Here is a 23,918-nt window from a genome sequence, read left to right on the forward strand (position 1 = left end):
AATATAAATTGTTATTGTGAAAACAAATGTTGAAAGGGTGCACTTTTTTTTTTTTTTTTTTGCTACTGGAATTACTGGTCTTCACACATACACAGTTCATAGATGTCCAAGTCTTAAGCCTCTGTAGTCCCTGACAGATTTTGCCAGTGTAGTTTTAATCCATAATTTTTGCCACGAATGCTGCCAGTGCACCTGTCCCATAACATTAGTTATAAAGTTTTTACCATAAGAAGCATAAGTACGAAAAATATTAAGAGAATAGACATTCTTCCCCAGCCATCACATCATTCTGTGAACGATCTGTGAACGTCTGTGAAAACCAATCTCAATAACCTTCATTGAGTGTACCAATGGATAATGGATCATGTTTAAATTTATTCTTGACGTATCATGTAAGAAGGTATATCTCTAAAGCAAATCTATTTAATGACTAAAACATGTACATGCAATTGCTAATCAAATCTCTCTTCAACAGCAAAGCATTTTTCAAATCCAGGGAAATTTCCTAATCGACTGCCTAGTGCAGGCGCCCACACACAGAGCCCGTGCCGTGCCAGCTCTTATAGCTACGGTCAATGCAGTGAAGACACCCACATAGCAGCAGCTGCTGCCATCCTGAACCTTTCCACCCGCTGCAGGGAAGCTGCAGACATCCTCTCCAACAAACCACAGAGTCTGCATGCCAAGGTAGGCCAGTCCAAGAGCCCAGAGGGTGGGCCAGTGACTGAACCGTGAGAATAAACTGCCTTTCATGTTCCTAACCACATTCACTACCAGGCCGCTCCCCATCCCTAAAGCACATCCCTTCCTCATCTTAGGAAGAGACTCAGAGGAGCATTGACAAGGATGAGTTTTGTGGCTTCCAGAAGGAGTGAAGGAGTGTTGTTCTTGAAGGCGGTATACCAAAGCCTGGGGAGAATTGAGTGATGGAGCCTGGCTGGGGAGGTTTATAGACATCAAACCTACCTTTGTGTTGGGGACTTTGGCACACAAGAAAGAGGCATGCCGTTAAAATCAAATTGAACAATGGAAGCTTTTTGCTGTCTGCAAGTCAAAGATGGTAGGAAATGTTTGACCACACAGTGGCTTGTCAAACAGTTGCAAAATGGACTCATGAGATTTTCTTACTGCACACATTACGATTTTATGATGCAAGGTAGTCTCAGTTGCTTCCGTATTCTCAAAGGACACTGAATAAAACGTGGATACGTTAAGTTAACAAGAGATGGTTCAGGGGTACTTTTGAGAACTCAGGTAATTCAAATCCAGAATCAAATTCTGTAAAGTTTATGAGGCCGATGGAATTAATCACATTTCCCTAATAAACCTCTCCTCCCTGACTAATAATGAGAGGCAGATGTCCGTGTTTTTGATACCTTGATGACGACAAAAAACAAAGATCCTCCATGTGTGCCCTTTGGAGGAGGAGAGGCTTATCAGGCTACAGAGTAGCAGCAATCCTCAGATCCTCAGAGGGAGGGTAGAAGCTGCAACCGCATTCACCCAGAGCCTGTAACTCCCATCGACACAAAAGACTCAGTGAAAAGAAATCATTTTCCTACCTAGATGGCTGAAGCCCACTGAAATAAAGTGCCCAGGCTTATCCGGAGATGTTCCCCTTGCTTTAAGTGGGAGATCTCCTGGGTTAAACCCTAACCCTGAAACTCAGGCGATTAGAGTAGATAGCTCTCTTTTTCCCTGCAAGCACGGCCCCATCCCTGGTGTGGTCAGCTGCTCACCTGTGCTGTGCCAGGCCTTCAGGAGAGCAGGGAATGCGGTGCCATAGAGCATTTGACAGAAGAATCAGAATTAGCTTCTGGACAAATCTGAGCCAAGTAAGCCCCAGGAAGAGTTGGTGGCCAAAAACCACTCAAAAACAATTTTTAAACAAATGAGGTTCTTAAACAAAGAAAAGCGCATCCTCTGAAAATTATAAAGAAAATACCCACCTTTCCAAATTCAAAGGAATTCAGGTCAGAAATTATTTACATCAATGAATGATTTGGGGTGCTTTGCAATGCTACTTTAGTTTATTTTTATTCATTTTGTTAAAACCTGAATACATTCCTCCTTTTTAAAGGCACATTCTAATAGGCAGCTAGTTGGGGTAATACTAAAGTATCTTCCTTCTTACACTTTATATGATTTGTTTGTTAAGGCTGTCCTTTGAGAATAAAAGGACCGCTATTATAATGATTAGCACTACTTAAATTATTTGAGCAAATGATTATGTAATGAGTGCTTTCTATCTGCACAGGTAGATTTGTTTGTTTGTTTTTCGGAATTCTGCCCTTAACCTTCACATTTTTCATGTTCTCTTAGTTGCTGGAGCAAAACAATGAAACAAGCAAAGATGACCAAAGATTGAGGGTATTTTCCCTTATCAGTATATGATCTGTTCTTTTCTTGAATACCTTCTGGTCGGAAACGTGACTGTTAAGTTGGCACATTCTAAAAATCCAAGTAATTGACTTGTGCATCTATTCTCACACTCCTATTGGGAGCATGCTGTGTGCCGGAGTTGCTCTATGGAGCGGATACTCCCGCCCAGGGTGACAGGAACTGCCCTGTGGGTCTCGGCCTCCATACAGCCAACCCAAGTCTGAACTGCAGAAACCAAATCGTGGACATGAGGAGGAGGATGGAAGAGACAGAGTGTACAAATAGACTTTTAGAAGGGGTTTGTTACATTAGCAGTTTAAAAAGTCATGTTCCTACCAAAATGATCTCCTTTGACATAGTGGTGGTTAAAAGAGGATAAATATGGCACCCTACAGTGTCGCTTTGTGCAGAATCCTCCTTCCAGGCGCATATTCTCACACAACTGTAACAATCTGCAGAATTCTGTTCTAGCTGGATCTTATATTCTGAATATAAAAGAGAGCCTCATAAATTCCTAAAACCACAAAAAATAATTATTGTAGCAAAAATGAGAAAAAGCCAAAGTAATTAACCCTGAAAAAATGGCCTCTGATCAAACAGTGCCCAGTGTAGGCCATTTCTATTCAGTGTTGCATTTCCTTTGTGCCCTTCACTTAATATAGGATTAACTATATATAAATGATCTTCCCCTGTTGAATACTAGCCTGATTCTCTACCCACTATGATTTGATTTTTTCCTCCATGCTGGTTAGTATGTTTATTTCCACTAGCCAAAATCCATAGATCTCTTGAGCTCCTTATTTAGAAAGAAGAATGTAGAGATGTATGAATTTTCCCTATTGACTTCTACAGCTGAGTGTAGAAGCATTTTTTTGATGTATAGAGAGATATTCTGGCAGATGGACTCTTAGCTCTACCCACCAAATGGTCTATGAGATTTGGACTTCCCAAGACACATGTTAGATGCTGCCACAGACCCGTCCCTTCAAGGAGTTTTTGGCTGAAGCAGAAAAAAAGAAATTGTTATTCCAGGTAAAGAACTGTGTTTTCATAGGTGATGTTTCTAATGTCCAGGGAGGCATGGGTGGTTTTGATCAGAACCCAGAGAAATGAGGGCAGATTTCTCATTTTCCTTCTGCCTCCATGCTGTCCTTTCTTTGATGGAATGAGTTTTTCTGACATTTCTTACAAAGCCCAGTAGGAGAACAAATTATAGATCAGGCTGTCACATGTGGGCACAACGTTTTTAAAATCAAGCCAAAGTTTTTAAATGGCCTCCATATCCTCCTGTTGGGGCTAATATAGATACTTCCTGTGCTACCTGCAACTGAGTCCACGTTTAGTGAGAAATGTAAATACATGATTTAGAAAATCCCTATTCTTATGGAGAATAATGGCAGCAGGGGCTGTCTTCAGAGAGGCAAAATAACTTTGAGTTCCCACACAGTCTAAAAACAATGTGGGACAATAAGGATATTCCATAGGAATAAGGATATTCCACTTCTCTTTCCGAAGTTTCCTAGCCCCACCTGACTGTCTACCCAACACTAAAGCACATCCTTCATGGACCCTTTCCCAACACCGAATTGAGAAAGTCAGTGCTACCATCGCCCACCACTGCCCCAATGAGTCCATCATATCCCCAAAGTGGATGTGAAGAAGAATTATTTATTTGTTAAAATACAATCCAACATTTACACAATGCATCTACACCACCAAAATCACCTGTATGTTGCTTTAAGTATCTCTGAGGAATCAAGTCAGAAGAAAAAATTAGTAATATCAATATTAGGTTTATCAATATCAATATATATCAATATCAATATCAATATAATGGTTTAGGGTAATTTGAAGTATGAGCCCTCTCTTGAAACTAGTATTTTTATTGGTTCTAAGATTGGTATAATGTCCTTCATTTTAATTTGGAATTAATATGAGTTTGTAAAACGTTCATGGGCCACAGCTTCAAACCCTCCCCCCTTCCGTCTGGCCACCGTTGCTGCTACTATGAACACAGCATTCAGTAGAAACAGGCGGCCGGCATAGAATGAGCATCCTGGGTGTGCTGGGTGTACTGAAGGCTGTCCTCCGGCCCCTGAGAGCACGTGCCAGTGTCAGAGACACTCCCCGTTTCCTCCCTTCCTCCTACCCTCAGCAGCAGAGGTAGGATCACGCACATGGTCTATCTTTATCCTGATCACTTCTGCTTGCCAAGCATTCTGTTGTTTGTTTTGGTGTTTTCCCCACCTGTTTAGACAAAGTGGCATATGCACAGTGTGCCTTAAAAGAAAACAAAAAACTGACACTTGCTTGAAATGTTTAAAGTTCAAAGTCTGTTTTGTGCTTGAATAAAGCCTAGAAACAACATGATAACACTTCACCATCCTTGCTGCCGGATATCAGAAATAGCTTGAAGGCTCTTGGGATGGTAAGAATCCAAAAGCAGCTTTTTTCAGTAACTTTAATATCATGTCAGATTATACCGTATATTTTGAATGAAATGCTCTGAGAGACTTGGGTCGGAGATCACAAGGAACCAACTGATATGTGTGTATATATTCAGTAATTCTCTCGTTATCTCTGAATACAGTAGCATAGGGATGTCTCTTTTAGCATTTGAAAACCCAATCAAATTATTTTTATTATAAGTTGTCACTTATTGAATACCTACAAAGTGTCAAGCACTGTAAAGAAGCACTTTGTTTATATTAATTCTTTTTAATCCTTCCAGAAACTCTGTAGAGAAGATATCATCCCATTTAGCAGGTGAAGAAATAGTAGTATGGAGATATTAAATAATTTTCTCAGACTGGCATAACTGTAACTGTTGGAACTGAAGTTCACAGTAGAACTTTTAAGCAAAGTTAACTTTATTTCATTACTATCTTTGAATGTTTAATTTTTAGTTGTTAAAACATTATTATGCTGTCATTTGCCTGGAAAATATTGGAGACCTGCCTTAAGACTATCTTATAAATACAAGTACAGTAATTTCTGTGTTTTTTCTTTTGTTCTTCAGGGAACAAATTTCTACCCTTTCCCCTTGGTTGTAGGCAAAATAGGAATGCCAGGTTGTTTCCTGCTTTCTGTAATAGATGTCTTTTCCTTGTTGTAATATAATCCTCATAATTATCATTTTACTGGTCGTATAATGTGCCATTAAATAAATGCAGCATAATTTCATTAATCATTTCTTTGTTGGCAGACCTCTGAATCACTTCTCAGTTTATGATACACATAAGGATTATATAAGAAATAATTATTTCAACTTTCAGTTGAATAATAATTTCTATTTATTAAATTATCTTTCACTAACAATCTCCTCTATGTATGAGATAAGCTCTTTGAAGGCAAGAACAATATATTTTTCAATTTTCTTTTCCCCAAAATATGGAGGCTTGAAGACAATAAGTGCTTTCTCAATAATTTAATTAATAAATACATCATATATGGCATCAGTACCTCAAAAATGGCTGAAAGTGATGGTCCTTGATGTTGGCCCTAACTTGGCAAGTGCGTAAATAGTATTGGACTTATGTCTACCCTTACAAAAACCCTTTAAATTTAAGTTTAAATGATTAAAATAAGGATCCAGAATGGCGAATGGTGCTTTTAGAAATCAGAATGCTAGAAGTCAGCAGTGGGGCTCCATGTCCGCTGAATGTTATGCCCTCCTGCTCCTATGGCCTCTCCCACCACCCCTCCTTTGTGTGCTGCCATTTGGAGTTTCAAGCACAGAGAGAAGTGATGTCTATTGACATCTGAATAAAAAATCCATGCAGTAAACGTGTGATCCACCCATCTATGGGCAGAAAGGGACCCTTCTCTGGTACTGTGTGTAATTGTTGAATGCATCTGTGCGCTCACTTAAAGCCCATCTGTACCCTGCTGCCCAAACGTGCTTTCTCCCTGTCAAGTCAGGTGCTCAGAGCAGCCGGCTGGGGCGCGGGATATACAAGAGCGCCTGTTTTAAATACTAAAAGTGATTTTTTCCCCCTCAATCAGCTCATGATTACTCAAGATGTAGAATTATAACAACTCCAAGAATCTCTAATTTTTTTTGTTTACTATTTGGAATTCTTTTCTGCAAGAACTAAAATATATATTAGTGTTGTCTTGGAATCGTTGATATTTTTTTCAGGGAGATCGAATCTGCACTATTTATGGGTTTTGCACTATAAAACTCTGCAGCCCAGTCACATGGCTTCTTTTTCCTAAGCCATCTGTCACAGAGGTCTGGAATTTTATGTGAATGTTGGTTGTGCAGTCTTAACCCAAGTTTTTAATTTTTTTAATGAAAAATGTCAGCAACTACAATATTTAGCATTTTACTTTACATTGGCCATTAAACTTGATTACTATAGCTCTGTTTCATTGCTATAGTTACATATCAGCTATGAAGCCAAGAATTATTTTGATGTGCTCACGACAGACTACATTGTTATATCACGGAGAGAGCACATGGCACTGATATGGTTAATATCTTGGATTTTTGTAACTAAGGTTTATTAATGCTGGTATAAAAACGTATTTGATATTATACAGATGGCATAAGATGTTGTGGTTACTAAGTTATTATCCCGGATAAGCTGTACTGTCAAATTCAGAGCTTAAAACTATCACAGGAGATTAAACTATTTACTAAAAGGGACAGAAAGATATAGCCAAAGCATCTTAGTGCAAACATATTAGAAGTATATTTACCTCCCACAAATATAATAAAGCATACCTACCTCAGAGGCTGAGATTTAAAATAGGAACTTTGCAGGTGAAACAAGCAAACAGAAGAGGTGCCTTGTTTTCTAAATCAGGTGCAAGCAGTAAGCTTTTGGAGCTCAACTATGTTGGCCCACACCTCAGCCCTCAGCCGCAACTGTTGGGGAGGGAGAAGGCAGAGTGTAAATGGGGAGTTAAAATAAATCCCCCGTGGGGAAGTAACTGGCTACCATATGTGTTAGGGATCTTGCTAACATATTCAAAGAGACTCCTGCTTTGCCAGCCAAAAGGAAAAAGAGCAGAGACGTTGTCCAAGATTTAATTGTGACTTGATGGATGATAGTGAAAATACAAAGAGGTATTTATCTGACCCATTTAAGAAAAAGACAAGTGAGCTCTTCCCGCGTTCTGAGTCCTATTGCGTGGCAGTGCTCACCATTGGTGACAGCACAGGAGCCATCCTTTGGCGTGTGTCCTTTGGAAAATCCAGAGCACGTGGGCAGTCTTTGGGTCTTGTACCTTAAACTACTACAACAGCAACAACAACAACAGAAAGACAGCCAAAGCTATCCCAAGGAGAAATGCCGTGAGGTATAGTGAGTTTTAAGTATCATACAAAGTGTCTGGAAAAGAATCAGCTTTGTTCCGAAGTTTCATTGTACAACTTACCCCCAAATAGGCCTGTTGGCACCTGCTCCTGAAGGCCCCCAGAATCAACAACAGTTTGCCCTGTCTGCCTCTGCTGCACCGGCCCCCCTTCAAGCAAACAAAGCTTTTCTGATTCAAGTAACCCAGAGGAAAAGGTCACATCCGTATTACTCTAATATCCCAATAAAAAATTCTCTTGCAGCTGGTTATTTTTGCATATATTCACATTAGATTAATTCTGTATTGGGGGGGTGAGCTGGGAAGTAGTGCTGTGCCTTTTTATAAACTCAAGTGTTAATGCTATAAATGATGAATTGAGAGTGATAATTCTGCAAGCCAGAAAAGGAGATTTAAAGCTAAACTTCAAAAAAATATATAAAACAGGGTTAGCCAATACATTTAGCATTTGGAACATCTTATTTATATTAGGCTCTACTTTGTTTAAACCCAGAAACATGAAGCTCACTAATGGTGCTGCTCTTAAAAGTCTGCCTAAGAATTGAACATTAACCAAAGCAAATCAGAAAGCTAGATTTTAAATCAGATATACTTACATAAAAGCTTGCATTTAAAATTATCCCTTAAAAGCCCCACATGGCTAGGCTATAACTGCAAACTGTTTAAATGTTTTTCTGTTTCCTATTGTATACCAGGGAGCCGAGATAGAAGTGGATGAAAATGGCACATTGGACTTAAGCCTGAAAAAAAATCGAATCCTGGACAAAGCTGCACCCCTAACTTCCTCTAACACTTCTATTCCAACTCCTTCCACTTCCCCATTCAAAACAAGCAGCATTTTGGTCAATGCAGCATTCTATCAGGCTCTCTGTGATCAAGAGGGCTGGGATACTCCTATCAACTATAGCAAAACTCATGGGAAGACAGAGGAGGAGAAAGAGGTATTGTTTCAATATGTCAATCACTAAGTTTAAGAGAGAGCATGATTAAAGAGTATTCTCGGCTTTTTCCTCCTGCATTATTTTTCATATTCCTGTTTAGATGATACACAATTCTGTACCATGTTTTAGATTTTGGTAAAGTGGTGATCTTAAATTTCATCAGAAACTGATAAATGAATCCAGCTTTTCCTGTCACTTGCCTAAAATGATGTCACTGTAGCGAATTTGATCCCCATTAGGGCTGCAGTTGTGTGCATCCCATGAGAGATTATATTAGCCACCCTTCAGCTACGGCAGCCTGGAAGGTGCACGTATCACTCAACACTGAAATGCCAACTTGCTAACTCTTTCTGAACCAGAGGATAGAAAATGAAATAGAATCAGGGATGAGTAAGAATCATGTCAAATTGCTTTCCTTGGTTTCATGAAGGAACTATGTAAGCATATCTACATATAGAGGCATTGGCTGAGGTATTTGAATCATGTCTAAGTTGTATCAATCCCAAAGTCAAGGAGATGCATTTGTATATTTGGTTATCTTTGGAGTAGCTAGATGTTGTGGCTGTGCAGGTTCATCAAGCTTTTATCTCCATAGTTTGAGCCACCTGGCCTAGACTGCTTAACCATGACTTAGTATCATCCAAAACGAGTCATGGCCAGAAACCTCCACTATTTAGATGCTATGTCTTTGCAAATGGGACCCTAACTGTTACAGTAGTGATTCGTTTTGCTTTGCTGTTTGTCAGAAAAGTTGGTGATATTTGCTGGTTGATATGTTTAAAGAAATAAAACAGCCGCTGTCTTTGGAAGGGGGCACCACTTTTTTTTCATCTTTTTGAAGTTCAGAAATTTTGGGGGGCGAGCTAATTTGATTTTAGCAGATGCTTTAACATCTCAGAACGTAAGTTGACAGAAACAACAGTGATCATAAGATTGGGTTGTTTCTCCAATTCCGCTCCCTCCCTCCCTTCTTCCCTTCCTCCGTTGCTCTCTTCTTCCTTCTTTCTTTCCTTCCCTTCCCTCTCTCCCTTCCCTTTTCCTTTCCTTTCTCCTTCCTTCCTTCACTCCCTCCCCCCTTCCTTGCTTCCTTCAGAACACTTTTGCTGGCATCTCCATGTCCAAGCAGTAACATAGGTCCCAAGCTTGCAGCATCAAATGTGACAAACTTGCTGCACATGTATGCTCAGTCCGGTAGGGACACTGGCAGGTGAACAAATACAGTGACAAATGGAATAGAACTAGCAGACACACAATGGCAGGGGGCGGGGGAGGAATGCCAACCCTATGTACAGTGGTCAGGGATGGGTTCCTGGAGGACCCCTCAGGCTCTGTGTTACCAGCACCCACACCATCACAAAGAAGTGGGAGGTGAACCCATACAACAGTACTTTCTGACTAGATTCTGCCATACAGTCTTACTCATTTTATTCTGCTTGGCTTTACAAAATCTGCTCCAAGTATTTAGGGATGGTCTTCGTTAACCTATCATAATGCTATTTTAGAAGAACCATTTCTAAAAATAATGTATGTTTGACTCTGGTTATTATAAAACTAATACCTGCAAAGTATTAGTAGCTGGTTTACCTTAGGTGATGACCACAGGTGGGCAAACACGTACTTCTTCCTTCCACCACATCCCCCCCTGCCATTTTGGACTTGTGCGAAAATAGCAGAAGTTATGCTTAACTGCTATTTATTTTTATGATCTGGAAATCTGTCAGTATTCATATGAACTGATCATTTTGCAAAACTGGTCTGAAATGGAGGTAAGGAGGTAGTGTAAGTTGTTGAGAAGCACAATCACGATGAGATCAAGATTGTTGATCCAACCCCACTCTGTAGAAGCCAGGTTTAGAGAAGGGGAATACCCTCTCATTCATAAAACTGCTTCATCCTCAGCTAGTCCAGTAGTCGATGGGATCATGGCATATCCCAGCATATCCCACTCTATACCACTGAAAGGTCCTAGTTAGATCTGCTGATGTGGTTCAGTAAAAGTCTCATGTCACATGAAGGACTGTATTTACACAGTAAGCATAACTGTGCTCCTATTCTAAGATAAATCCCACTAGGATAAAACCCACCTTGTTTGGGAGATCTCAGTGTCATGTGCTTAGACTTAGACTTTCTGTCCCCATCCTATGACTGCCATAAATGGACCATGGTCAAAAATCACCAGAAATCTTCCTTCCAATGTCAGGCATACTGATTCAGTCCTGAGTGGTAACGAAGCAAATTTGTGTTAGGTAGGTTCTTGTTTTCATTTAAGGTCTCTTATATTGTTTTATCTTGGTTATAATTTTTGGCCTCACAAGAATGACAAAAATGTGCTCATATTCTGAGACCCTCCTCCCATTTGGAGGTCTAGCAAGTACCTCAAGAACCTCCTTGGCTATACCTCTTTATCACTCAGATAGCCAGAAAATGAGGTCTTATAACAAATAGCTTCTTTATTTCCAATCTCATTTTTTTTTTTGCATAATTCCAAAAAACATCTGGATTCATCTTAGCAGCTTCATAAATTCAACTGGAATATGTTCTTATTCTAATGCTTATATATCTGTGACAGTGTTTTATTTCCCAGAAAATTCCTGGGAAAAACGGATTTGGTTAGATTAGATTTCTGCTCTTTTCAGAATGGCTTACTTACTTCAGGTCTGACAGTACAGACTTTTCCTGCTACAGTTTGCAACCTAAGCATTCTGAAATCTGGAATGGAGAATGTGGAGATTCGAATGACAAAAGAGGACTTTGAAGATGCTAAGTGAGTTCCTAGAGTCAAGGTGCTTGCCCTAGGTTTGAGTTGACAAATTGTTTTGTTGTTATTGTTTTGTTTTTGTTTGTTTTTACAGAGAGTATGCCTGTTCCAGCTTTGGGGGAGGGGCAAAGGGAAAGGGAAAGAGAGAATCTTAAGCAGGCTCCATTCCCAGCATAGAGCCCCACGCAGGGCTTGATCTCAGTACCTTGAGATCACAGCCTGAACCTAGATCAAGAGTCCCACAATTAAACAACTGAGCCATTCAGGCACCCTGACCAAATATTTTTTAAGCTTAATTTTTGTTATCACGGTGATCTGACCATGAATGACTAATTGCTTGGTGTACCTGATGGGGACACCCTCACACAAAAGTGCTTCTGTGGCACTATAACTCCCTAAGATAGGGCCTCACCCTTCCTTATTTGTGCCTTTGTCTGTGGTGAGCTGATCTATAAATAGACAGAATTTATCACCCTGTTCTGACTCTTATAAATGAGAACTGTGATACTTGATAGTTACTATTTTGAAAAAATAGATTGTATTCAACGTCCTTGTTGTGAAGGTAGCAGAGGGACACTGAGTTCAGTAAGAATAAAGATCTTTACACACGGCGTCTCAGTATCCTAACAGTCATGAAAAGCGGGATTATTGTCAAAGTTTTGGAGGAGAAAATTGAGGATCAAGGATGTTGTTAGTCTTTGGTCCTACAGAAATCAAAAAATGGGCTTGGGCAGAAGCCCAAATGAAGAACGAGGAGAAGGGAGAGAATGGAGAGAAGGAAAAGATGAAACAGCCCATCAAAAAGTGGCAACAACAAGGGAATATTGAGGACAATTAGAAAGAGAAGGGAAGAAGAGAAGGAAGAAGAAATGGTGCTTGGCGAGGTGTGGGGGACCCAACAATGCTCCCAGGGAAGCAGGACCAAACCTCCCTTGGCCGTGATCTACAGGGCATAACCACACAAACTAATCACAGGAAGTGGTCCGTGCCTGTTTTTTCCAATGAGCCCACTTGGATGCTGCACTCGGCCCAAACCATATACCGTGAATATTTAAGACTGGGTGGAGGTCAGCTCCTGATCTGACACCCTGTCCTTCACACTGGCACCTCCACCCTTACGCCACATGATACTCATGCACATACACACACACACATACACACACAGAGAAATGGAGCGATTATTTCTAATTCATTGTTATCTAGTTCATATGCACAACAGTTGCTTAATTTTGGTGGTAATTTTCAGAAAATATTGTCTGTCTCTCTCAGTGAAATAGCCTGTCCAGATGCCCTCTAAAAAAAAAAAATCCTGAATCTGGAAAAAACTCAAAAAATCTCGAAAGGAAAGTGCTGAGAAATAACTAGGGCTGTCAGTTCCATTCAACTGTCAGTTCTCCAAAGATTTCAGGGCTTAAAATGTTAAAAGTGCCAGATGCTATTATCTGTTATTCATGTTACCATTATGTTCTGGTCTTTACTGAAATCAATATAAACTTCCATCTGTACATTAAAAGAATTTCATTGCATCCGTATACTTTCCAAACACAACATATATATGCCAAATTCTCTTACATAGCCACAAGATAAAATTATTATTTTTTAAATTATATTTTTAAATTTGAAAAAATTCTTCCAAATGACATTGGCTTATTTTTTACTGGGTATTTAAAAATTTATCTAATGTACAGTGATAGTATAACAAAATAAGAATTCTTTCAGTGATGATCACCTGTATTTTAGTACATATGCTTTCTGCAGGTTTCTTGGGGTAGGATGCTCAGCAAAGAAAAGGGAAAAAGACAATTATTTCATAATGTAATTGCATGAATATGAGTCCATACTTTTTATAAGAACCCACAAAATATTTAAAAGCTCATATCCAGTGAAATTATCCTTTTAAAACATTACCACATGTTACTATACCAAATTAAATACCATATATTTTGTAAGCATTATTTTTATATATGTTTTAGTTATAATAACAACTTAAATTTTCATAATTATTGATTTCTTTCAATATCCCTTATTCCCTTATCTTCCATTATGTATAGATTTAGCAGTTAAATGATAGCTGATAAACTCTATATGTTCATCTGTAAATGTACATGTCTTTAAGAATACTTTGTTCTTAATTTTATCATAAAGAAAATAATAAAAGGCTCTTTTTCACTGTATGCTATTTTAAAAAAAAAAAAATCAGCATCCTAAACAGAAAAACAAAGGCTGTTCCACACTGAGACAATATTGGATTTAGCATTTGTATCTACTTTCAAAAAGCCAAGACATTTATAAATTGTAGTGGAAAACACTACTTGGGTGAAATCCAGTTAACACCAAATGGAATAGATAGTGGCATTATCAGGTTTAAGGTCTTCTAATTAGGAATTGCTTCATGTTAGTATTTATACTATAAAACTTGAAAAGGAGAAGGACCATCCATCTTGCTAAAGATTCCATGGAAGTAGCATCCAAGTGGCCTTCCCCTTTGTACCTTAGAGGGTCACTATAATCAAGCACTCATGTCTCCTTATTTTCAAGCGGTGTACTATTATCTTCTAATATTTTCAAACAGACACCAATTTTTTAAAAAAACTTAGAATATAAATAATATGAAGAAAGAAATTGTACCAAACCAGACTTTATTAATTTGGCCTCAAGAGTCACTTGAGATAGTTTACCAATGTATTTACCACTGTATGGTTTTGTGGAAAAGGCCTGAATTGCTACCCAAGTAATTAGTGAAAAAAATTACACTTGCCTTTATGACTGAGATCAAGGTGCAGAATTTTTCCTTGATGCAGAAAACCCAGATATTTTGCTTTTCCATTGATTTTGAGTGCAGACTCAGGATTATTAAAATTGTATTTTGCCATCACATTTTTATATCCATTTAATTTAAATGAGACTTACCTTGAATAATTCAAAATAGTTTTCTCATTTTAAAGAGATCAGTATTTTTGAGAATCAGAAATTCTCTGTTAGTTAATCTGATTTTAGTATTAAATGCAGGAAGTATTATATAGTTACTGGTTATAAGTTTAAGATGTAAGTAAGCTAATTATATAACTGAGGAAAACCATCATCAGTCTTCTGTAAGATATCAGATGGTAAATAAGTTTTTTGAAAGCATTACTAAATCTTCCTTACAAAAATCAAGATCAGTATTAAGCTTAAAAGAAGACCACAAAAATTAGTGATAATCCAGCAAAACATTCCATCCAATGACTAAAGCATTATAAGATATCAACTTAGCAAAAGTGGTAACTTAAGAAAAATAGGAAGTAATGTGATAATAAAAGCAATTATCCAAAAAAATTCAATGGCTAAATATTGTGGGCAACTTATTACATATTTAACAAACAATTTAAATCTTAATTATTTGTATATTAAGAGGGACATTTTGTTAACCTAAATTGGCATTCTTTTTTGTTTAAAATTTGTGGTTTATTTTTGCAAAATTTCTTTAGTTTTACCAATAATTGTTCTGTATATAAAGAACTATTCCCATTTTATCTAGGAAACACTCATTATACAATAGAGTCGGAAACATATTAGTTATATAGCTCAAGAAATGCCTCTGTAGTTGTATTTGCCAAAATGTGAACTTGTAAAGGTATTCCCCCATGAATTGTAATTTTTTATTCTTTATCAAGGACAGAGGTCCGTATTAATCAGGATATATTCTTATACTTATTACCTTATTGATTTTGTGTACAAATACTATGAAGAATTGCAGTTAAGTTGTTAAATTAAAACTCAAATTCCACCCTGATGACTTCAAATATAGTTGTCTATCCAGGGTGCCCTAATGCCTTCTGTTCTTCTGTATTTTTTTTTCCTTCTAGAAAGACCCAGTGAGCTCTCTAGAAAATTTAGAGGAAAAAAAGTTTCCTGGAGAGGCCTCCATTCCAAGCCCTAAACCCAAGCTCCATGCAAGAGATCTCAAAAAAGAACTAATCACGTAAGCGATCTTCAGTGGTATGTTCTGTGAGATTCTAGAATTAGAGGACTCAGATTCAGAATTTTGGGTAATAATATCCTGGTTTATAGTTAAATGTTCAATACATACTTATTTATGCTTAGAGCTAAGAGGATTATGGAAAAAAATGTATATATGACATGATTTCGTGCTGAGATGATTGAAAAAACAAAAACAGTATAAAACAATTAGAAATGTTTATGTGTTTTGTTTTGTTTTGTTTTGTTTTGTTTTGATTTGTTTGGCTGATCAGAATCTGCACCACTTGAGTCAGGTGAACTCAGCTTCTCCGTAGTACCATTTACTAGTATCATGGCCTTAGACAGTTTTTAAACTCATTTGAACTCATTGAACCTCCAGTTTCTTAAAGTAGGGCTATCAACAATCATCTCATGAAATTGTGAAAATCTAGGGAAACAGTCTGTAAGAATATACAAAATGCCAAGTGGATAGTGCGTTTTCATTGTACAATAATTATTACAGCTTGTAGTATAAGACCCCTAAGATGTAGAATCCTAAGCAGAATTACTGTATTTTGCTCACTAAAGGCATAAACATTTTTTTAATGGGGAAGTACATTAATTCATGTCTCTACTGAAAATTTTTTGAGAAATTAATCACAATTAGATTTAAATAATTATTACATTGAAATTTTTAAAAATAGGACACGTGTTTGAGGTACAGGCGGCAGCCTTTTTCTTTTTGATTCTGCAATAAATATAAAGTCCCTAAAGTGTGTCAGCAAGTTAATGTTTCTTTCCTTAACATAATTATAGTATCGTTAGCATATGGATGACACAAAAAACAACTACCCATAGGTCTAACCTCTCTCACAGCCTCATAGATTCTCCTTGAAAGCAGAGGCCATCTTTTTCTTTTTGGACTGGAATTTTTTTCATTTAATTTTGTGATTCTGTTAAAAATCATTTAACATTTCTCACAATGATGAGTTCAATGATATTATAAACTCAGCTGTGATGATGGAGTGAAGGATCCAGAATCCATTCTTGAGGAGTCACACTTTTTTAGGACTAGTTGGGTCTAGCTATTCCTTCTGTGGCAGTGGAACAATTGTTCATGTATTCAGTAACTGTTTTTTGCATGCCTGCTATGTTTTAGGCATATGTCAGATTTGAAATGAATTCTGCCCTTCCAGAAAGTGCCTTTTGAAGGAAATGAACAGGATGTAGGGATAGAAAATGTTGCTTCTGGGTCAGATGAATGAGTAGAAGAAATGTTTGTTTGGATCAGAAGGTCATAATCTGACACTTACTGACCCCAGAAGATCCAAGTCAGTATTTCAGGGTGTCTATGAACCTCATAACGCTTAATGCAAATGATTATTGGGGTAAGGGTGTTTATGGTTTTCATCACCTTCTCAAAGGATTCTGTGACTCAGAGAGTTTAAAGACTCGGGCACCTGATGTCAGGAAATATTAATTAAGATGGCAGCAGAGGCGGGAGCAGGAACAACGCTTCAGGGATCTAAGCTCTGAGCCCTGAGCTGAGCTCTGAGGACCGGCCAAACCTGGACAGACAGAGAGTGCAGGCATGGACTTAAGCAGGACGGGGCACTGTGAAGAGTGCCCGGCTGCAGGTTTGTATGAGCAAGCCACGAAAGTTTAAACAGGGAAGTGAATTAGTGGCGTAGTGCTTTAGGAAGAATGGTATGCAAAATTATTCTGAAGCTGGAAGGTCATCTAAAACACTGATGTGAAAAGAAGTAAAACAAAACCCTGATACAGAGATTCAGACACGAGATCTCGAGGCTAGAGAAAGTATAGAAAGAGAGGGATAGAGTGTTCTTGAAGCCTTGAGGACACACACGCTGCTGGCCCCTGAGAGGGCAGAAAGAAAGCCCACAAAGAACACAGAAATGAGGCCCTTTACAAACACAGGAGGACGACTAAGGAAAATGATTTCCATGGGAACAAAAAGCTAAAACAATTACCAAACTGGGCATTTAGTATTATTGATTTGCCCTATAAGTTCAAAGAAGTTAAGAAAATGTGGATAAATCTTTGGGAAATGGTTCTTACAAAGTAATGGAGGCAGGGAATGGGGCATGAGATGGGGAAATTCAGAGAAATGTGTGTGCTGGGACAGCACAGGTGGTGCCACCAAATTATTGCAGGGATAAGAACAAAGATTGTACAGTGAGCCCAGCTACCATGCCCCCCCCCCTTTTTTTTTAACCTTGAAGAACTGTGATTGTGGGTCATTAGGATTTAGAGTGTGATTCACACAAATTCCTTGCGGATATAACTTGGCCTGGGCATTGTCTGGACGGCAGGCACTCCTAAGTTTTTTCTCTACTTTACCGGGCAGGGAAGTAGAGATCCCAGAATAGATGGTAAGTGAGGAGGAGAGGTGGGAAGTGTTTCAAGCAAACACAAGGCAGGATCTGTTGTTTTTTCTACACTTACATCCTTAGCAGGCAGTATAGTCCTGGCTGGGTTATATATCACATGAGGGAGTGAGGGAGTGAGTGACATGTAGGAAAATAATTTTTGGTTTTAAATGGTGAAATATTAAAGTGTATTCATACACAAAATATTCAAAGCTGCCAATTATTGAGAGTTTCTAGCAAAAAGTAATCTTTCCTCTTAGTCACCAACATCTGTGTGATCTCTTCTGAATCTCTTCTGATTCTGAATCATTTTCTTCTGAATCAGTATGAAAGTATGTTTCAAATTTTCTAATAAAAAAGTTAAAAACCGTCTCTTGACTTGGCTTTCACCTTGATCCCCTGTCTCTTCTTCCTTTCATGGCTAACCTCCTCAGGAAAGTGTGACTCTGTTTCTCTCCTAAATTTCTCCCAGATAGGCTTGTGTTCTCATCATTCCATCAAATCCATCCTTAAGTCCTGCAGGGAACCCATCTGTGTGTGGTTTCTTATTCTTCTTGACCTGCTTGATGTGGCTGCAGGATTTGACAGAGCTGAGCACTTCCTCCTCTGTCTTCTTCACCTGGCTTCTAGGGTACCACACCTCGGAACAGGTTCCCACCTTACCTGTTACTCCTGCTTAGACTCCTGTGAAGCCTTCCAAAGATGGACTGTCTCAGAGATCAGTCCCAGAACCCCTTCTCTCCTCTGCCTACACTCAGTCCTCTAGGTTCTCAGTGTCCACTCTGAGGACGCCCAGGCTTGCACTATGTCTGGACCCATTTCCAGTGGCCCATGGGGAATGAGCTCTCCCTCCCCACAGGACCCTGCCCCTCCCTCTCTACCAGCCACCTCTCCTGCTTTCCGCAAGGCTTCAGGGCCTCATTGCTGCTATTCCCTCTGCCACAGATGTTTGCAGGGTGCCATAGGTCCTCACCCTCCCTCAGCTCATACCTCAAATGTCACTTACCTGAGGGGTCTTTCTGGCACTATGGCCACCCACCCCAGCCCTGATGTTCCTGCTCCCTTTATCTGGAACTCCTGTTGTCTTTCAGGACAACACCTTTATCACCTTCTAATATAAATAATAAACATATTTATCACCTTCTAATATATCTAATATATATATTCTTCTAATATATCTAATAATACATCTAATATATCTCCTTCTAATATAAATAATAAACATATTTACCACCTTCTAATGCACTCATACATTTTGCTCGCCTGCGTTCTCTCTTGTCTGCCTCCCCAACTAGAGCAGAGGGCCCCGGAGGGCAAGGGTATTCTTCTTTCACTGCTTTTGTTCTCTCCTACATCCATGTCATTGCTACAGAATATTTACTGCAGTACCTCTTCCCTCCCCAACTCCGCAAACAGTGAGTTGAGAGCATCTCAAATGCTCCCAACGAACATCTCAAATGCTGTTATAGGCCTTACACATAGAAAGTATTCAATGAAATTATTCCTAGTGCAACACTGTTATACTGTGTTGATATGTGACTGATTTTTAAATGATCTTAGACTGCATTCTTTCTGGATTTCGCAGGCAAACATTATTGGCTCAACTATCATCTTTTCTTATATGAGTTTAATGTTCACCTAGAGCTTGGTGGCTGGAGCAATGTGGTGATGTAGTACCAAACACACTAGAGCTTCAGTGTCACTGAACATTTTGCTTCCCACAAGTGACTTGGGGTCAGCCACATACTTACTCCCCTGTGGAGCTATCATTCAAGTTTTTAAAATCTTTGTATGGATTTTGTTTCCTCATGTTACTTTGAATATCTTGAAAAATGGCAAATTTCATCCTTTGAAGGTAGATTTTTGAAAATTGTAAGAGTCATTCCAAACTAAATGTAGTGTAAAGGATTGATAATTAACCTGCATTACCAATTCAAACAGAAAAATGAAGTGAGATTATTTTGTAATGTGCACTTCTCACTGGGACAAAGGAAATACAAAGAGGAAGGGTTCTAAAAACATTGTGAACAATTTTTGAAGTAAAATCTAATCATGAATTCTTAGGAAATTATAGAGACCTTGTGATTCTCTCCTCATTTTCATCCCCAGACGATGTTCTGATCTTTATGGACCTGTGCTATACACTGGTTTTGTAAAAGTCTTACTATAGTTTCATCCTTTTTCAAAAATTATGCTTTGCCTTATGTTTCTAACAGATAAATGTACTTTAATCGATTACATAATGGGATTTTTTTTAATTTTTTATTTTTTATAAACATATATTTTTATCCCCAGGGGTACAGGTCTGTGAATCACCAAAATGGGATTTTTAAATGTCAATTATTAAAATAAATTTTCTTAGAGTTTGGGGGCCACTTACTCGTTTTCTTTCTCTAAGTGTTAATACTTTTTTTTTTAAGATTTTTAAATTTTATTTGTGAGAGAGAGCATGAGCAGAAGGGGAAACAGAGAGGGGGAAGCAGATTTCCCCCTGAGCAGGGAGCCTGCCGCAAGGTTTAATCCCAGGCCCTGAGATCCCAGGACCCTGAGATCGTCACCTAAGCTGAAGGCAGACGCTTAACCTACAAAGCCACGCAGGCACCCCTCTAAGTGTTAATACTTTCACTTGAAAACTTGCCCAGAATGTTTCACTCAACTGGTATGGGCACATGTTATTGGATAAGATTTTTCACTGACAATTTGTAATTTAAGCCAGCTATCAGAATCTGAAACAAAAGCTTTTCCCACAACAATGCCATCTCCAGTCCTTTTGCTATTCCTAGACCTTTTTATACCACCAAACTTAAAAAAAAAAAAAAAATTAGCAGCAGATCAAATGCGTACTTTATTATCTTACTCCATAATTAATTTATAGCTGACTGGTTTAAAACTCATTGGCAATTTTTGCCTCTCCTGGCAGTATTAATAGAAGTCATTAAAAAATAGAAATAAAATTTAGAAATAAAATAAAATAAATGCAGTGCTGTTTTTGCACACTAGATGGCCCTGTATTTCTAAAGTGGGGATCCCCAGACAATTGCAACACATCTCTCACACTCTGAATATTCCAGTTGTACAGTGGGTGAATGGCACTTGTGAGATAACTGAGTCCAAATGTTAATAATTTTTCTTTTTTTTCCCCCTTTACTTGTTTACATGTATGTATAGCTTCCGCGTTTTCCTTTCTGATATCCCATCTAGGGAATGTGGTAGGGGAAGAGTTAGACAATTCAGCTTGGACTGAGCCCTTAAAATCAAACATCTCTCTGAGAGATGGAAATGTTCTAACTCTTACAGTTTCTTTAGGTTACCTGAAGATGACTAGAAAGTAGCTCATAGGGAAAACAAAAAACAAAACACTTATTTGTGGAGCAAAACAAATAGCATGGAGGACATGGGGAGTTAGAGAGGAGAAGGGAGTTGAGGGAAATTGGAAGGGGAGGTGAACCATGAGAGACTATGGACTCTGAAAAACAATCTGAGGGGTTTGAAGTGGCGGGGGTGTGGGAGGTTGGGGTACCAGGTGGTGGGTATTATAGAGGGCACGGATTGCATGGAGCACTGGGTGTGGTGAAAAAATAATGAATACTGTTTTTCTGAAAATAAATAAATTGAAAAAATTTAAAAAAACACACAAAAAACTAAAAATGTGACAAGGGGTAAACTTTGTATTCTACACATATGGATAAGCGTTCACTTTAGGCAGCATGTCAGAGAAAACCAGAAGCCTAAATGACGTAACTGATTTTTCCTCTGATTAACACTGCCACAAATAGCACTGAGTGGGCTGGGGTCAATCTGCTTACTCCAAATGAGTGACTTTCGAGCAGCATCAGAGGAAAATAAATGACTGAGAAACCAATGAATCTATTAACTATGGAAGCAAATTCTCTTACATTATTTTTAAAACACACATAAGATGCACAGAATGTGACCAGCTTCTGAGATACAATGAAGTACACCAATACAGACTCTGGTCTTTAGTAGATGGCCAGAAGAGCCTACTGCTCTGGTGGTTAATTAGCAATTGTCTGTGATGGTTTCAAGCTTTGGATAAAACTGATCCCAAGGTTTAATTACTAAACTTCTTATCGGTTTCTGTATTGTCAGCACCTTTTCCATCCAAAATGTCAATTTACATTCCAGTATATGTAGTATCTTCAAAGATATTCTCTTTCAGGCAGTTTCTATAATATATATGAAGTTGCTATGATATGACCTTCTCTTAAGAACTCAAAAAAATCCTTCGGGCACCTGAGTGGCTCAGTTGGTTAAGCAGCCCACTCTTGGTCTCAGCACAGGTCTTGATCTCAGGATCGTGAGTTCAAGCCCCACATTGGGCTCCATGCTGGGCATTGGGCTCCACACCAGGCATGAAGTCTACTTAAATAAAATAAAAACAAAGAAAAGAAAACCTCAGATTCATAAAAATTCTTTTCTGAATTCTGTTATATAATTGGTGCCAGTATTCCTAAGAGCCACTCTCTTTATAAAACATGAATTTATAACATTTATACTTTCAAAGAAATAAAAACATCTTTGGTTGTTGACTCACAACATCACTAGAGCATATATTTTGGCATCGATTTTCTACGTGATTTGAGTCAGAGAATTAAGGTGATGTTGAAACCTAATACCTTCATATCATGCCAGTATTCTTCTAGTCTTCTGGTTCCTAGATAACATAAATCCTTAGTTCACTAGTTCCTGTGTGTCCTGCATGGTGTTAACTGATCTTGGAAAGAGAACCTACCTCATAATCTATAGACAGAGCAAATGAATCTGTGAAAAGCACTTGACTTTAAGACTATATTTTTTTATTGACTCAGCTGTCCGACACCAGGATGTGATGGAAGTGGCCATGTCACAGGAAACTATGCTTCCCATCGCAGGTACCTTACCACCTACAACATCTTATTCTAATGTGAATACTTATTCTCACCCATTCTAGGAAGATATTACCTGGATCCAGAATTGAAGAGTGATTTAGTTGGGGTTTGGGGTTTGTTTGTTTTTGTTTTGTTTTGTTTTTTGTTTTTTTCCCCAGAAGTAAAGCTAAGTTAAATCTTCTGGCTTTTTATTTATATGGTATAGAAATCATGATTTTTGGTCAAAGATAGTTTTCTGATTTCATTGTGTAGATTATAAACCAAAAGCTAGAGTTTATGTCAGGACTTTAGCTCTGTCTAGTTTTAGGACCCAAGTGAAACCAAGGTGACTTGGGTTGACCATTCACCTTGTGGAATGATGTGGCAGACTCAGCCCTGGGCAAATACCAGGTCACAAACAGTGCAAAAAAAGCTGCATTTAATCTTTCCACTTACCTTCTTCATTGATGTTATTTGCCTTCCCTTTGGGCACCAGTTTAGACCTTTAAGCCAGCACCCCTTAGTGTGCAATGGAAGTGAACTCCGAATCAGTAATTATTGCATTACAGAATTCTAGAGTTGGGGAGTCTCATTGGGTTAAAGCCCTTCATTTGATAAAATAGAAAACCTGAGTCTATGAGAAATAATTGAGGTGTCTATAAGCCCAGACTGGTTAGAGTAGACAAGCCAGATTCAAACCTAGTTATATTTTTCCCAATCCCCAGTCACCAGTAAATTTAGCATATGTTCACAAACTCAAGATGCCATTTGAGTCGGATATGTATATGTCAGTGTTGTCTGTTTTGTTTTTGTTTTTTCTCATCCCTTTTTAGTGTTTCTGGATGTCCTTTAGCAGATAAGACTCTTAAATCCCTCATGGCTGCTAACTCTCAGGAGCTTAAGTAAGTATCGGAATCATGACCTCCTAGTTCTTCATCACTGTGTTAGGACTCCCCTCATTCAAGCCCGGTGTGGGTTTTCACTAACAAGTAGTTAAGTCATGACGGCATCAATTATAACCAATGCATTCTTTCACCACAAAGTCCAAATGACTAAAAACAACTCATCGTAATTTTATTTAGTTCATTTTCTTGCTTTGCGGATCTTTTTTCTTTTATAGTATTTTTTATAATAACAATAGAATAGTTAAACATAATACTTTTTTCTGCTGATTTCAGAATTTGTACACTAAATCAGACCTATGAAAGTGTGGCAAAGCACTTTCATCCTCTAATCCCAAGTAAACTGCGTAATATTTTACCTTATAGGAATTTTGAATTGTATGTCTTTCAATTCTGGGACCTAGACACAATTTTGG

At 38.3% G+C, this 23,918-nt stretch overlaps 1 protein-coding gene across 8 annotated transcripts in view; it reads left to right on the forward strand.

Moving 5' to 3' along the window:
• Positions 1–23,918, forward strand: part of ST18 (ST18 C2H2C-type zinc finger transcription factor) — a 336,134-nt gene that overhangs the window by 289,879 nt on the left and 22,337 nt on the right. For all 8 annotated transcript variants that reach the window (XM_082720103.1, XM_082720104.1, XM_082720102.1 and 5 more), the window contains 5 exons: positions 476–687; positions 8,400–8,645; positions 15,249–15,364; positions 22,562–22,624; positions 23,434–23,502. In XM_082720103.1, coding sequence (XP_082576229.1) covers positions 476–687; positions 8,400–8,645; positions 15,249–15,364; positions 22,562–22,624; positions 23,434–23,502 — 706 coding nt within the window. The remainder of the gene's footprint in view (positions 1–475; positions 688–8,399; positions 8,646–15,248; positions 15,365–22,561; positions 22,625–23,433; positions 23,503–23,918) is intronic.

The sequence above is a fragment of the Mustela nivalis genome (genome assembly GCF_964662115.1).
Source record: "Mustela nivalis genome assembly, chromosome: 2".
Taxonomy (NCBI): Eukaryota; Metazoa; Chordata; class Mammalia; order Carnivora; family Mustelidae; genus Mustela; species Mustela nivalis.